The sequence below is a fragment of the Asterias amurensis genome, chromosome 4, assembly GCF_032118995.1.
Source record: "Asterias amurensis chromosome 4, ASM3211899v1".
Classification (NCBI taxonomy): domain Eukaryota; kingdom Metazoa; phylum Echinodermata; class Asteroidea; order Forcipulatida; family Asteriidae; genus Asterias; species Asterias amurensis.
Genome location: NC_092651.1, coordinates 15,513,084 through 15,530,660, shown reverse-complemented (window position 1 = coordinate 15,530,660; position 17,577 = coordinate 15,513,084). Strand labels below are relative to the sequence as shown.

The 17,577-nt window shown below is 40.6% G+C and overlaps 1 protein-coding gene across 1 annotated transcript in view; it reads right to left on the bottom strand.

Annotated features, from left to right (window-relative positions):
• Positions 1-11,535, bottom strand: part of LOC139935759 (uncharacterized) — a 140,816-nt gene extending 129,281 nt beyond the window's left edge. Inside the window, exon 1 of the mRNA XM_071930324.1 lies at positions 7,774-11,535. Coding sequence (XP_071786425.1) covers positions 7,774-10,740 — 2,967 coding nt within the window. The 5' untranslated portion in view covers positions 10,741-11,535. The remainder of the gene's footprint in view (positions 1-7,773) is intronic.
• Between the last annotated feature and the right edge of the window lie 6,042 nt (positions 11,536-17,577).

The following is a 17,577-nucleotide window of genomic DNA, read 5'->3' as shown; positions in this document are numbered from 1 at the left end:
CAGAGTGAAAAATCACTCAAAAAGATGCAAACTTCAATCTAAAAGAGTGGAAGACCACTCGAAAAAGAGTTGTCCTTCATATGGCTCTTCAAAGAGTGCTTTTTCACTCTTTTACATTAAGAGAGTATGGTCAAAACCTCAGGCCGTTAACTATTTTTTGCTTTTTCCTTTTCTTTAAAAGTAAGCCTTCACAAAAACCGACCACAGAATACACCATGAAATACTTGAAACACACAAACCTGGACTGTACACTACCCTGCCCTTGATCTACATAGTTAGCAAATAGTTCATCCACAAACCATGGTGTTCACACAAAATAGCAACTCGACTAAAAATACACCAGCTCTAATGAGAACCCTTGACCTAGATCCCATTGGAGCAAGATGAAACATAACTCCCTCTCGGATATAATGGCCCATTCCAGCAGAGGCAAGGATCTCATTTCTCCGCCGTTAAGAGAGAGCAACTCAAAATGATCTTTCTACCAAATCTCAGACTGAAATCTAGCAAGCTGGGCTTGTGTGTGGGATTTCAATGCATTGTTGGAGCGGGGCGCACGACGGAGGTAGAATGAATGATGCTCAGAATAGATTCAAACGGAAGATATTATTCTGGAAACCTCATCGCTGAATGTTCGGGGGGGGGGGGGGGATAAGAAGGGCTTAGATGAAGAACTACTTGGCTCGGATGTGAAGTGCAAAGTAAGGGGAGTGCCATTGTTGCGTAGAATGTGAAGAGAAGATCAAACACAGAATACATTTTTTTTATATAAAATCTACATTCTCTGTAAGCTTTTGAATTTCAAATTGATTCGGTATGAAGTATTTTGGAGTGGAATTGTTTCATGGATGGTTGCTGAATGTTTCAACTGCTAGTATTTTTAGTAAATGGAGACATAATTTGGGGTTGAACCAAGAAAACTTGACTAGAGTGGGGCTTCAACATGCGACCTCCGGATTAATGAAACATTACTCTACTAACTGAGCTACAGTATATTGAGCCCTACTGTTGGCGGTCTCCCTATTTTTTCAATAGCTTTGTTGGGGTATACATGTACACTATGTAAGTAGGAAATCTCCCCTTGTGGTTTCTTACATGATAAATAGAGAAATACAATGTCGTTAGGAATCTTGACAAAAGAAGCATGAAAGTGGAAGTTTAAACGAAAAAATTTCAAGGTGAAACTTGAAGGGAAAAAAACCAATAATGAAATGGCAAAGAAGACTAACTTATATGGAAGAAGTGTACACAGACTGAAAAAAAAATCATCTTTGAACAACATGGGAAGAAAAACAAGAAGTCTACTTTCAAAGGGGATGAAGGCCCGGTCACACAGGCCCCGATAAAGAGAACGATAACAAGAACGATAAAAATGCACGCCCTCGATTGGTTGAATAAGCGTGGGCGTATTCTGCGTGGAGCATTTCAACCAATCGAGGGCATGCATTTTTATCGTTCTCGTTATCGTTCTCGTTATCGGGGCCTGTGTGACCGGGCCTTAAGACCTATATAAATGGAAATTGCATCAGGGGAACGGAATACTAATTTTGATTTTACCCATACACTGATGTGTGTCCAAGCTCTGTGACAAGAATCACGTAGGCAAAGTATTACTCAGGATTATACGCTGTTAAGTTGTTCAATTGTATGTACTCCACCCACACAAAGACCAGAGAGAGAGAAATATGTAAACAACCATCAACGAGAAATCGGTATCTTTTAAAGATGCTATGCCAGATTTTTGGCCCCAAACATTAAAAAAAATTATTTTTTTGAGTGAATGGTATTTCAAAGAGTATCACCCACTCTAACGAAAACAATTTTAACTTTTACTTTTCATGGTCAGGAACCATGACAAAAATTTAAAACGTTTCTTATAAAACACATAAGAAATGGTCACGTGATATATATTGTCGAGATCCCGACAAAAACTAATTTTGAGCACTTTATTTCACTGCTACTAATAATTGGCAGACTTTTTTGAGCAATGGCTAAAATGAAAGCTTGTAACTTTCTCGACCCCCATCAAAATACCTATTGAATTTTAAATCAAAATTTTGGTGTCAAATCGGCCAAAAATCTGACATAGCATCTTTAGGCCGTGTGATCACACGGCCACGACCCTGTCGATTTTAAACAGCCGTTTAAGAACTCGTCGCCTACTCTTTTATTCCCTTAATAATAATAAGACTTGTAATGCGCACATATCCACCCTGCTGGGTGTTCAAGGCGCAGTAAAACCCCCCAAAAAACAAAAAAAAAAGCAAAGAAAAACAGACACAACAAAATCAGTCCTTGAAAACCTGTGACATAAGATAAGTTTTACGTAAATGTTTGAATTTTGTGGTACAAAGACAAGATCAAAGATTAAGTGATAGAGAGTTCCAGATGCTGGCTCAGCTGAAGAAAAAGACCCGTCACCCCATGAGCGTCGAAACTTGGGTTCAATGAGGAGAAGCATACAACAAGGTAAATCGTTCCCTGTCCTATTCTTGCTATTAGAATCTTACTGAAGGTTTGGAATCAGCGACTGATCGCTTTAATTGGCCAGGAGCAGCTTTTAAAATTTGAGAAGCTGTTAAGAGGCCTTCCCCCTGGGTTTGTATCTGAGCACAGAGCAAAGATCTGAGGGGGTGTTTTTTGCACAAGACTAATACACAGAGAGTCAACTGTACACTTGCAGCTCGAGTGTTTTTTCTGCCTCGTCCGATGCCCAAGCTACATGTTATTTGATCACACTAGAGATGATCATCAACTAACAATAAAATCAGCCACCTCCATAAAAAAAATCTACCAGGAAAATACAGCATTATATGAATTTTTTTTTACCATGAATGTACAAGGTTTGAATTTGGGGACAAAAATCACAAGACTGGAGGGCTTGTAAACTCAAAATGTTTTACTGGACCAGAATTTATTTTACAAGACCATATTAAAATTGAATGCATTTAGAGAACACTTGTCATGTTACTTTGATTCTCAACGGAACTGAAAGACATACCAGGTAGATTCATTGTCAGAAAATTTTTCACAGAGATACACAATCAGGTGATTTAATACTGTCATAATAGTCAATTGAAAAACACAAGACCATCGGACTTGTCCGGTCAAGATTTTACTGGCCTAACGCTAAATGTAGTGGCCTCGGGCCTGCCGCCTAGTGTTAATTTGGAGCCCTGAATTGTACACCATGTCCACACCGATAAACACAAGATTGAAATCTGACCATCAGTTGGATGGAAGGAGAGGGGAAACAGCTACTGGCTGTCCTTAGTCGAGAAGTCCCCTAGGGCTACTCAAAGCATTGATCTTCAAGAAATCGGGTCATCTACTTACTGAGGGGCTGCGCCAAGGAGCTGCGTCGTCGCCGTTTCGACGTTCGGCCCAAATGGATTTTGAAATCACAACGGCAAAGGTGCAACTCAATGCCTTGGAATCAATGAAACATGGCAGCGAGGAGGAGTGGGTTTAGTGATAGGAGTCTCTGGCGTGAAGCTCCCTTATTTAGAAGGAGAAAGGTCTGTCCTCGAGAAGATGTTTAAGATGTTGCTACCTTATCAATTGGAAAAAAAGGAATGTACAAATTTGAAGTATTTAGGCCTGTATGCTTCGTTTTTGAAAGGGCAAGAGCACCAAGGCATTTATCCTCCTTGGTAAAGGGCACCCTAAGAGGAAATTATTGAAGTTGATTACTACTAGAGCAAGCCGTTTCAAGGGCACCAAGGCAATGACTAGGGGGCATGCCATGGAGGCAATTACCTGAAGTATAAGGCCCGAAATTATCAAAGGAAAAAAAGGGAATATCTCCAAAGCTATGAAGTATTTACATCTTACATCTTAAAGTCATTTATGATTTGGGTTATTTTCTGTAGATTTATACAAACATTTGTTTTTGACTGCTCACACTTGTTTTTATAAGGCTGAGAAAAACTAGTATAAAATATTCAGCTTTAATCGTTGGTTAGTTGCTATGCGAGTTTATTTAGTGTGGTGCAGTCCTAAGCCTGAACCACAATATTATAAGCACTGGTTGACAAGACATAGCTTAGGGTAGCATTTTAACAGGCACTGGTTGACAAGACATAGCTTAGGGTAGCATTTTAACAGAAAAGGGTACCGGACTCCTTCCATGAATCATCTTATATTGCTCCCCAAAAGGTCAAAGGTCAATCTTGTCAATCAATACCAGACAGCACTGTGCAAAGGTTGTAGTAATCTATGATTACACACTGATAATAAAATTCAAATCAGCACTGAACTCATTAATCAAAAGTCTACCGCTCTTTCATGTCACTTTGGCAATATTATGCTGATGGGGGACAGCATAATTCTGCCAATCTGTAACATAAATAATTCAATCTAAATCAGTGCTGTACTAACAGTAATCAAAGTCAACTGCTCTTTCATGAAGGACAATTTATGGTGCAAATAAAACTGTACTGCTGAACTCAGGCCAGTAGGCTTCAATTTAGGGAATTTTCTCCTTGATTTTAGACTAAAGGGCATCTTATGAGGAAATTGTAGATTTCTAAAGGAGCATTTCAAGGACACCAAGGCAATGCCCAGGGGACATGGAGACAATCGCCTTCATTGCCTCCGTGTGAAGTATTAGGCATGTGAACTTTATATAAAGTATACTCACTGCTTTTTCATGAAACTTAATTTGTAAACAAGCAATAATAATTTGGTCTAGTCTTAAATTAAAACAACTACACATGTAGTGTTGCATAATTTTTAAAGAAAACACTACAAACATACAATGTGCACATACACAGTGTACAGTACTCAATACTGAGTGCTCATTGGCATGCCCCAATCAATGTTTCGCCATCTTCATCTCATAGAAAACACATACTACAAAAGCAGCTTGGACAATTTCCACGCTCGCATTCTCTCGTATGGAAAACGGTGTTACTGAATGACACTGAGAGAGGTTTATCCTACATACACAGACGATACACTACTTCCCAACAATATCATTGGACCATAAATTCAATTGGCCGCAAGAATGCAGTCATGCACACTATCTGTTTGGCACATGTCTCATCTTTGAAGGTCTGTGCATAAACATGAAGAGGTTTTTTCTGCTTGAGTACATCATAAAGTCTTTCAATTCAGTAATCAGTGAATAACAATTTGGAAGATCCTTTGCTAGTCTCCTTTCCTTCTAATTTACAAAAATGAAAACTACTTAACGGTACAACCTGTGAGCTTCTTGGAATTGTCTTAAAAATAAATGACTACCGGTACAATGTCTTCAACAGATGAGACTGGGAGCTTTTACTAAAGGCCAACTATGTAAGTGTAGCCCCAAACCTTCACCAACTTTACGTTGACATTATGTGGATAAAAAGTCTATCTGGAGTACAGTTTGGCTGCAAAACACAGCAAAAAAATACTGTTCTTCAGAGTCCTGTGGAATCACTCTTAAAAAAAAGACAGTATTTTTATTGTCAATGTCTTCTCAGAACTAGCGTACAACTGAAGTTAAAGGCAATGTACACGTTTGGTAATTGTCAAAGACCAGTGTTCTTACTTGGTGTATCCCATCATAAGCATAAAATAACAAGTCTGTAAAAATTTGGGCTCAATTGGTCATCGAAGTTGCGAGAAAATTTTGAAAGAAAAAACACCCTTGTTGGACGAATTTGTGTACTTTCAGATAGGAATAAAAGACTTCTAGCTTGAAGGAAGAAGGCCCCCTTTTTTCAGTTTTTAAGTTAATATTTGTTTTGAGTAATTACCAATCGTGTACATTCCCTTTAACAGAGAGTATAGAAATTTACTTTATCCTTTCACTTCATTGCTTTGTTTTCCTTCAACGCTACTGATATGTCTCCAACATATTGTTATAAATAAGAGTAATCATGACTGATCCATCATTTTGCATTCTGTTTCAATTCACAGAGCTGTTCTCACATAAATGAACGGAAAATTCAGCCAATTATTGCAAGACAGGGTCATTGAGTTTTAAAAATAGCAAAGTTCTCCCACACAGTTATTCAACATCGTCAATCAATTCCTTGGAACACATTGTAAAATGCAAGAAAAGGTTCTTTACACAGAAATATAGGGCCTAATGTACACAATGACGACTGTACTATATGATAGGAGAGTAGCTTTAGGTGGGTGTTTATAAATAGACCATAGTCCTCAAAGACCTCAACAAATACCTAGTCTTGAGATACACCCTTGCAGTCAACAAGAACCTAGTAGCTAGGGTAGAATGTCTCTACTATGCATGTTGTTAGGCAGTGGATGAAATGAATGTGTACTGCTGATCCTATGCCACTATTTCTCAGAAGAACTGACTGTACTGATAGTGCAGTGGTTGCTCGAGGGCAGAGCATCCAGGGCAGAGCATTAACACTGTTGATGTGTGCAGGAGGCTGCTTCCCATGGCTTCATATTAGCCAACAACAAGACTATGTGAATAACAATTATAAATACTGACTTGCATTGCATTTCAGTCTGGCAGTGATTACGTTTTGCTGTGTAGAGTACGGCACTCATGGTTCAACAGTCTACAACAATAAGGGACTGAAATTTTTCAAAATTACACAATTTCAGACCTAATAAGGATGGTACAGTACAAGGTGTAAATGTTTTTACTATTTTTCACTTTCAGTCTGGTGATATTATTGCAGTACAACGTATGTAGTAGGAAACCTGTAAAGTTACTTTATCAAATAAATAAACAGAATACAAATTGCAAACTATAGGCCAAGATGATTAAGAACCATTACGCAGAAGAAAAAAAAAGTTGTTGGGAAATTGTTGACACAAAAATTCCCATACGCAAATGGAAGATGAAGATTGAAGAAGCAATTTAGAGATAAAAACATGAGCATTTTATGTCATAAATTAGTTTTTATGACACAAGGAATTAAAAAAAAAAAAAGTCAAGACCCTGTTCAAATAATAATCAGTACCGTGTAACACCAATAAATGAACACCTAAGATAAAGAGTGTGAAAAAAAGTTTTCAGTTTTAAAGTCGAACAGAACTGCCGCCAGCATCCGTCAGTCTACATATTATTTGCAAACGGTTTTACAAAAATAAATCTGTCAAATAATTTCAATTCTTAAGCATATTTTTTTTGCTTAGAAAGTCAAAGACCAGTGAGTAGTTTTGAAGAACACCATGGGAAATGGTTTTGTTTCCAGATAGTAAATGCAATCAAATAACATTTATAAGCATTAGTTGGTTTATTCTTTTATCTGTCAATGCCAATTTTTTTTTGCATTTTGAACCAAGTTGTCAAGCTTCTTTTTTTCTTTTTTTTTATATTGTTTAAAAGTCTTTATTACCACACAAAATGTATTTTGCTGATTTGTGTTGCCTTGGTAGGCCTTCATCCCAAAGTCAATAGTTCTGCTTTGAGTGATGATGCCCTCTTATGATAAATTGGTCGCAGATGTCCGATTGATGACACTTTTTGAGAACAAAAAAAAATATTGTCATGTAGGGCCAATAAATATAGATAAAACATTTGTATTGTACGACACTGGCACTGAAAGAGTTAAAAAAAAGCATCAATGGGAGACTTTCGGACGGTAGAAGTGCGCATTCTCAGACCTACGCGCGCAATACTGAGCAAGTGCGCGCATGCTTAAAGCCAGTGTCTCAAAAGTCTCCCATTGTATAAAGGCAGCAAAAGCTCATTTTTGGATCTTAAATGATTTAGGTTCATTCATTGATTCCTTCATCCTACAAATAAAGCATTTTAAAATGGTTTAAATGTCAAGAGATTTAAAAGAGTTCAGAACTTACCTGCTGCTTGAGTTTTCTTCGTGTTCCTGGTGACAGCTCCCCTCCAGACTTGTCCTTAGCTGATCGAGGAAGTGTTGAAGATCCACCCTTGGCACCCAATATCCGGTTAGACTTTACGATTGTCGGCGATACCAGGGCATCCGTAACTCTCGACTTGTGCGGCTCGACTGCCAAATTAGGAGTGGACTCTGACATGTGGGCTTGCATGACTGGCCTGAGAGAATGTCCAGGCTGAGGAGGGGGTATGATGGGCTTCTTCCTCATCTTACGGTCCAGAGGATGATGCTGATCAGGTCCCATGCTATGTGACCGCGTAATGGTGACGACAGGTTTGGAAGCAGAAGGCACGGCGGAATCATCCACTGGGCTCAAGGTGGAGGATGATGGTTCGCTGGAAGTCCGCAGATGCTTTTCTGGTTGATGTCCGTGCTGTAGTAACTTCTGTTTCAGACCTTCCTTCAGCGATTCCCCATTGCTGTTCCCAGCACTGCCTTGGCTCCATTTTCGTTGCATTTGGGGGGAGTGGGGACTTTCCAATGCCAGCTGCAAATTAACTCGTTCTTTTCCACCGGATACGAGAAGGCTCTCCGACTTGGCGTGCGAGGCGTGAAGCCCATCCCCTTGAAGATCATCCAAGTCATTCTGTCTGTCTGAAACTGTTGGTGTACTAGTAGAGACTTGGATGCCCTGCGTGTACTGATCAAGTTCATTCTGGGACTTATCTCCATTCGGCCAGGTTCTGGATTTCGCTTTCGATTTTAATTTTCCATTGCGCTCCTGAGAGTCTAGGTTCGACGAGTTGATTAATCCATCCGGGTGGTGGGTCACCTCACGCAGGACGTGAATAAACTGCTGTTCTGCGGTGGCATCACTGATAGAGGTAGCAGTACTTGAGATGGACTGACTGCTCTCTGAAACCACATTAGTTCCTAGAACTCTGGAAGCAGGAACAATCTGGCCTCCCTCGATCTGCAGTGCCTCGAAGAACTGAGAGTCAACCGAATTATTTTCAATCTCCTCTGACAAGCTTCCTCTTTTACGATCCTGTGTTGGGTCACTACGTGAACGCCCATTATCTCCATTACTTCCAACACAACCTTCAGATATGGACTGACCGAGGCCAGCCATTTTTTTCCGTCTTTCTTTCTTGCGCGTGCTCGGGATCGGTGGCTCAGACTCATCAATGCTCTCTTCCACCATGGTATCCATGATTGGTGAAGAAACGGGTGTGTTGTTTATTTGTCTTCTCACATTGAGCGGTTTCAAGGGAGCTTTTAAATTAAACTTATCAATTGGAGATGGAGATGATTGCATGCTATCGTGGACTTCTTTGGTCCTTGCCATCAGGACTTCTGGCAACTCTGGAATAACCATCCTGTTTTTCCGTCTAGGTCTCGGCAAGGACTGTGTCCCCGGCCAGTCAAAGTCCCGTACACATCCCTCATCTTCACCTGGCTCTGAAACAGTGCTTGGAGACATAGGGCGCATTAAATCCGATGGTGGAATGTCTGTGAATTCCTGCCTGATATCGCGCATTTTGAAGGTTAACTTTTGCAGAGTCCTGACGGGCGACGTTGGAGCACTTGCACTTGCAATACCATGGTCAGGCTTTGTTCTCTTTGATGTGACAGATCGCGACGGTGACCGCAGATTATCCACACTCCCGATTTTTAAACTATTGAAATCCATGCGAAGCGGAAATTTGGTTCCACCCGACTCACACAGCTGTGGCGAGGTAGGGTCCGAAGTTGGAGAATCTTGATTCCTAGCCATACTGCGACGAACATTATCCACCCTGGTTGGACTACTTTGATTCAATGTTTGTACACTACTCAAGTCTCTGTATCTTGATGCAGCAGTATTTTGAGTGCTCAAAACAAATGCCGAAACAAGTCTAGCCCTATTCTCGGCAACACTTGACCCCTCACTTTGGTCAATTGTGCCAACACTTGAAATGCTTGACCGACGACTGGAGTAAGGAGAACTTACTGGACTCTGGAGATCATCAAAAGAAGTAAGGCTTTTCTTAGAGGTTTTGGTTAATCTCTTTACAGCCAAGGGCTTGAATATCTGCCTGGTTGGACTTGGTGAAGTGATTCCAGAATCAGGGTATGTCACGGTGGTCCCTGAATCTGGTGATTTGGAACTAGTTATTGGCGGTGAGGTACTACTGACTTTAGTAGAAGAATGTGCATTACCTTGGTTGTTGTAAGAAGGGCTTTGTTCTTGTTGCATACATGCCCCAACCCTCCTTCCGGGTTGAATATTCACTGGCGATTGTCCTCCACGAAATGAAGATGATCTCTCCCCTACTGTTGACGAAGAGTTGTTTCTTATATCACGGCGTTGTTGTTGAACACTAGACGAGGGTAGCGCTGCTGTTGTGCTGCCATACGAGACGGACTGTGTTGATCCAAGACTAGAGTCACCGCCGTGCCTGTATGATATGTCCTCGTTCACGACGTTCCCCCGTCGAGTCAAATCCCCTGCTAAAATCCTATTACTGTATTTAGACCCGCCGCCGGCTGCCTGGGTCTGGCGGCTGTTAGCACCGATGATATTCCAAGCATGTTCCTTGTCCTTACTGTGTTCCTCATGCACGTTGTGCTGCTTATTGGATAATGCTAATGACGGCTCATCGTAGTGCGACTCAATTGCAGCTTGACGATCTCGACTACTAGTATTGTCGTGATTGCCTGAGCTCCATCCACGGCTAAGTTCTTCTCCAGTCGAAGCACAACTTCCCGTACGTGTATTGCCAGCAGCACGGGTAGTAGTAGCAGAACTGGATCGGGTGCCCAATTCCTTATTAAATTTTCGATACTGGTTGAGATCGTTCTCGCCTGAGTTATGGCCGCCACGATGATCGCTGTCGGATATTTCGGTCAGCTGGGCGATTTTGTGCTGAACGATGTCCCCGGTCCCGGTGCGAAATCCCCCCTTGCCTCTAGCCGAAGAGTGTGCCATGCCATACACGTACTCGAACTGTCATGGCAGAATAAAGTGTTTACCTTTTAGCAGACTGACGTCTGTTAAAAAAATGCTAAAGAACTTATACAAGATAGTCCGTGCCCTAGTGAGGATTTACTGGTTATTACAAAGTAAATCCCCTCACGATGTCCTTCTTTAGGAGCTGGCCATGATGTCCTGATGAAGTTGTACCGATCGACGAGCCGGGGTGCTGTAAATCCCACCTAATCGTCCAATGTTATGTTACGAATGCTGCACTCAGGTTGAGTACCATCAACATTGTAAAGTTGTTTTGTGCGAAAACATGTAACACATCCGTTGAAGTTTACCGGAAGGGCCGCTGCGAAATTCACCACGGAGTCCACAAAAACAAAAGTGCTGAACTCATAAATAAAATATCCACAGTGATTAACCCAAACGAAACACAATAATAATCACATCCAGAGGACGAAATAAAAAAGACGAACTGCTCTAAAAAAGTTTCACAAAATCAGTGATTTGTGGGACATGTGGACGAACTTACGCTCCACCAGTCGGAACGATCATTGTACAATGTGCATTCATCCGGGGTGAATGTGTTATATCACAGCGGCTCCCCGTCCCTAGCGTTAACACGCGTTCACTGCTGCTCCTTTATAATACAGTCCACAGATAAATACTCCCTTTACGATAACGGTGCCCACGTGTTTACTTTCCAACACCAAGTTTACATGTCTACTTATCATGAAAAGATTAGCGACTGAACAGTCACTGTTCCCCTCTTTGACCTGCCAAAATACCGGACCACGGGCGGTCTACGGGTCGATGAAGATGTTGATCCTGACTGCGTTGGAGGGGAACATGCTGATACTCTCACTGCATCTTGCTCCCTGCATCCTCTTGTCCGTTACTAGATCGCTCCTTCGAGGAACGGATGCAACAACGTCAAAGAAAAAGGCGATGGAATTTTTTATCACAAGATGTTTCTTCTCCCGTTCTATCACAATCAGCTGCCCGGGTTTGCCTGACCGCAACCGGCCCGCCCGGTGGGTATACTGACCAATGACAGCGCTGGGCTACGGATGATAAAAAATTATATACCTCTAGAATTTACAGTCAAGAATGCATCAATCATACTGATTTTGATGAAGTATAAACGAACCAAATTTTGTCCATAAATCATGAGGCACGCGACCCGGCCCAATCGCCGCGGCTCTCGACGGAAGCTGAGAACGACTTGCTCGCGCCCTCTCCTCATAAACATTAAGCAAGCAATCTCGGTTGCTACACACGCGAAGATGCTAGCTTGCAATAAACCATCATCGATTTCAAAGATATACCTACATATGCTTTGCTGTCTTAACGCCGTTGAAATTCTTGATTAAGAATTTTACGAGTTGAAATCAACAGTTATTAAAGAATACCACAGGCGTATATACCCGGTTTGCATTTAGGGCCCCTGGCCAAGATTTAATTACATTTGTCTACTGAGGTGGAAAAAGAAAATTATGTCGGCAGTCTGTTCATCCATCTAAGATATGCAATACTGACCGACGATGTGTTTGGAAACAAATAACTGACATAGAGCACAAAGTCCAACTACTGCCATTAGTAATTTTGATTTTAATTTCTCCAAAATTTAAAAGCGTTTATATTTTATTTTTTATATAATGCAGTGAACAGCTTTGTTCCCTCTAAAAAAATACTTGAATGTATAAATATAATAGCAAAATAATTGTTTATAAATACTTCAGTAAAAAAAAGTCAGTAAAAAAAGGCCAACATAACAAGTCAAAACAAGGTCTCAAAACAAGTTCTTAAATGTTTTTTTTTTCTTGGTGTTTTTTTCCCTTCTTCTCGCTTTAGTGGGGTTGTTACATAGTTACATGGGTCATGTAAGTTGAAATTCTGAAGTGGTGTAAACAAATTATGTGAATACCTGTCGTTGCTAAACACCTTTTTAATAATTTACGATAAGTTAAATGGAAAATAATTGTATAAACACAAAGTTATTATGCTCCAAATCATAGTAATTTTGAAGTGGCTCTGTGCAATTATAATTCAATGTTATCGATTGTCTAGGCCTACATGATGTTCCAGAAAACATGTCATTGCTATCCTATAGTGTCAAACAGGCCCTGAGGCTAGTATTTTTGCAACCAGCGATGCGATCATCATCCATGAATACTGATGTAGCGTGTTTACAAGATTTCAGATGCTTTGCCACCATAAAAACACTCCAATGTAATGTTTGTATTTTGCGTGAGGGACGTACAAAATAATACAAACCACAAGAGGGCGCACTTTCATTAGAGCAGCGGATCAAAGCTGGCCCAATTTGTTATTATTTTTATCAGTCAAAAGACAGTCAAAGATGAGGTTAGATGCCTTGGTTCTGTGTCAATTGCACAAAGAGCTTGATCTTAAGTCAATCATATTGCTAAGCAGAGTGTGATGTACTATATTCTAAGCACTGAATAAAGTATTGCTTTTGCAGAAACAGGTTACCATCCGCCAAAATTACATTAGGTTTGCATTGTTGTGGCTGGTGCCAAACTCAATTTTGCTTAATAAAGAAATCTGTCAAGCAGTATTTTCTGCTTAAAGGCAGTGGACACTATTGGTAATTACTCAAAATAATTATTATCATAAAACCTTTCTTGATTACGAGTAATGGGGAGAGGTCGGTGGTATAAAACATTGTGAGAAACAGCTCCCTCTGAAGTGACGTAGTTTTTGAGAAAGAAGTAATTTTCCACGAATTTGATTTCGATACCTCAGATTTAGAATTTGAGGTCTCGAAATCAACCACCTAAACGCACACAACTTCGTGTGACTATGGTGCGACAATAAGGGTGTTTTTTTTTTCTTTCATTAATATCTCGCAACTTCGACGACCGATTGAGCTCAAATTTTCACAGGTTTGTTATTTTATGCATATGTTGAGTTACACCAACTGAACTGTGAAGACTAGTCTTTGACAATTACCAATAGTGTCTACTGCCTTTAACAGCTTCATGAAATTGGGCCCATCGATCCTGAACTTCGTTCTTGGTCTGGGGGAGGGGCACAGCAATCTCTCTCTGGTAAGGGGCATTTCTATTGAGAAATTTCTGTTAATTTGCAGGGGAGCTTTGCAATGGGGGAACAGCAAAAAAAAAAAAAAAAAAAAAAAAACAGGTATTGTTGTGTGTGCTGTGTGTTATTTTCGGGGCATGCAATGGGCCTATCACTATGGTGATACTGACATCTGATATTTAGACGCTTCTCAAATTCTTTGTGGAATCGAGCTTACAAACTTGCCACAAAAGCAAAATGGGTTCAGACTGTTGAACGAACGCAATACAAACATTTAAGTTGAGTTTTGTGTACAGCACTTGGGTTTTGTCAAACATGATTGACGGTTGAATGTGTTTAAATGGTAAAGCACCACCAACAAGTCAGGCTTAAGGATGCTTACCTTATCGATACACCAGAGGTAAAGACATTGAAAGTTCAGTCCAACTATACCCTATGGGAGTTCATGAGTTTTGTTGGAATCCCAAGTGTTTACACCGAAAAGAGATTTCTATCTTAGGCTCTATCATGGACAATACTAAACGTCAACGTGTGAATAGATGCTAAAAACTGCAAAAATTTCAATAATGTCACTTTAGCCTTTAACTTCAAAGGAAAAAATACATCTAATTGTCGCTTTCACACAATAAAAATTGAACTAAATCGTCAATTGGGCAGTACTAAGGGCTGCCCTCTAAAGGCAAACTTAGTTGTTCCTCTACGTCAATGTTGTCATGTGACTTGTTATATGTCAATCATTAGAACAATGTCTGTCCAACCACAGATGATTGACAGCTGCCCCTCATACTTTGACACTTGGGGGGGGGGGGGGGGTAGAGGGGGGGGGGGTTCTCTATCAACAGTTGAGGATTGAAGATATTCTTTTTTATTGACGGACCGTTGCGCGCAGTGGAGCGATGTCTGCATGCACGTATTACCATGTATAGGGCAGAAATCTCCATGGTAATACAGTGTTGTTCTTTTGTCGAATCATCCGGAGAGTTCAAGAATAGAGGAAGGTCCTTCCTCCATGCCCCATGGTTCAAGCATATAGCACGAATCACCTCTAAATTGCACAACCCAGTACCGTCTTGCATTATACGGGATTCTGTGTCAGAGCATGTTTTTTTTTTAAATGGGAACAAAGAAAACTGTTGTCAGTTCATGTTGTAAAACCACGAAACTATAACAACCCAAAGTTTGTTACAATAACTATAGCGCAGTGACTAAGACTAATTTCATTCCAAGAGCTGTCGGGCTTGAGCAATGAGTTTTACCAATCATGGTCGCCCCATACGCACAACCAATTTTAAAGATGCTATATGTCAGATTTTTGGCCCCAAACATTAAAAAATTGACTTTTTTTAGTGAATGGTATTTCAAAGAGTATCACCCGCTTTAACGAAAAAAAGTTTAACTTTTACTTTTAATGGTCAGGAACCATGACAAAAATTTAAAACGTTTCTTGTAAAACACATAAGAATTGGTCACGTGATATATTATTGTCGGGCTCCTGACAAAAACTAATTTTGAGCACCTTTTTTCACTGCTACTAATAATTGGCGGACTTTTTCGAGCAATGGCTCAAAGAAAGCTTGTACCTTTCTCGACCCCCATCAAAATACCTCTTGCATTTTAAATCCAAATTTTGGGGGCAAATCAGCCAAAAATCTGACATAGCATCGTTAATGCCTTTTGCTTGAAATTATCCAGTGCGGTGTGCGCACTGTACAAAATAATTTCACGGCCTCGTCTGTGAAGAAAAACACATCTGAGCGGCCTCAGTATTTCGTGGCCCTGAATCGAACAAAACTTCATTCAGGCTAATTTTGAGACTCTCGACTGACCTTTTTGTTTCGTCGTCCATAGAGAAATATCTTAATGAGGTGTTTGTTCAAAAGAATGTATTTATATCACTCTATTTTTAGTAAACAAGATCCGGGTCGATACCTGTCCGATGCCGTTAATCTGACCGAACGCCCCCGTTTGGATAGATGACTTTAGGCGCACTGTCATTGCAATTATTTCCACCACTGCACTTCCCGATCAACATTGCTATAGGCCTACTCCCATGGAGGAAAAATTAGCATCCATGGTCCACACCTTTTTTTTTGGTAAAAAGTGCAGCCCAATGTCAGACCCGAGTTAACCACACTGTAGTTCTGTAACCAAGTTGTGGAAGTGTGTTTAGTACAAACAACTGTGAATTGAATTTAATTGAACCACAACACTGAAAGCTGCGAGCAGTCTAATGACCCTTTTCGAAACTACGGCTTCGGCTCCAGATTCGACTCGGGCTAATAGCTTGACCCCGCGGTTGTTTGACATTCGCGCACGCTTTGCGTATACGTGCCAAGGGTTGCAGACGAGAGGACGGAGCCTGAAGCTGAATCCAAAACCATGGACTCGAAAAGGGCATGGATGAATGACGTACTGTCTTTTCTAGAACTGGGAGGATGGGGGATACTTGCCAAAATAAATAACCCGCACATCTGCGTTTGGAAACAATGCCTCATGGATTATCATTGGAAATCGGACCATACATTTTGTTTACGGACACTTAATCGTGTATTTAAAAGATCAACATACTTGGGGTATCAGTGTAAGCAGTGTTACGCAGATAAGTTTTGGTTGTATTCTCACACCGATGAGTGAGAAGAGCTTCATATCCGTCACTCAGTGACGCTCATCATAATTACAGTGTTTTCCTGCAAGGATTCGAATCATTCTTTTGCGTGCGTTACACAACACACGGGACCAACGGCTTTACGTCCCATCCAAGAACGAATCAATTGGTTTAGTGTCACAAGTGACTGGGACTCGAACCTACTGTGATCAAAAACACCCGACTATATTTGAAGAAAGAGAGTAGGCAAATAGGCCAATTCAGATATTACCGAGTACATACAATAAGAGCAGATATTGCTTAACACATGCCGAGCTTGCCCGCTGACGAAAGGACATTGTTTTGTGTTTACATATAATGGTGATATTGTTTGACTATGTATTAATCAAGTGGGACCCCCTGGGTCACTTCAGCCAATGTCCCAAAATGTGACTAAACCCAAAACACCAGAATACCCAAATATCGTGTTGGTTGGTATTCTGTTGATCATGATGTATGGTTTTGGGGCATTGGGTTGGGACATGGTGAGATATGACTTAATTAATATTCATTCTATAAATGCTATGTGGCCTTAATACCCAAACACTACCCTCAGTACATAGCGAACAACGCATTGTTCATTTTCTTTGCTCATATATTAGGATAATAATTAGAGTCAATTCTGTTTTTGAGTTTGAGGAAACGCCATTTGTATAACAAATCCGTTATTTCTCACACCTACACACAATGATGTGGATGCCCACGGCCACTCCCCGTCGAGACCAGCGAATAATGTTGCGTGGTTCTACTGTTCCTGCCCTGTATTCATTATCATTCGCCACCGGGCAAACACAGGTGCTAAAAAACACACAAGCCTAGCCACAAAAGAACCACACAGGCGGCACTCTTTCATGTCTCGCATCAAAAGTAGCCGATTAGCCGCAATACTGTTAAATTACACCCGCTCTATATACTCGAACAATCAATTCTATTTCCAGACACTGAGACACGGCTTAGAAATCTGATTTGGAATGTTGGTCAGTGATTTGAGGGATCTCCACCAAATCTGTGGAATTTCTCACGTTAAAGACACTAGACACCTTTGGTAATTTTGTCAAAGACCAGTTCGCACTTGGTGTATCCCAACATAATACAATTATAACAAACAAAAGAAATGTTGGCTCAATTGGTCA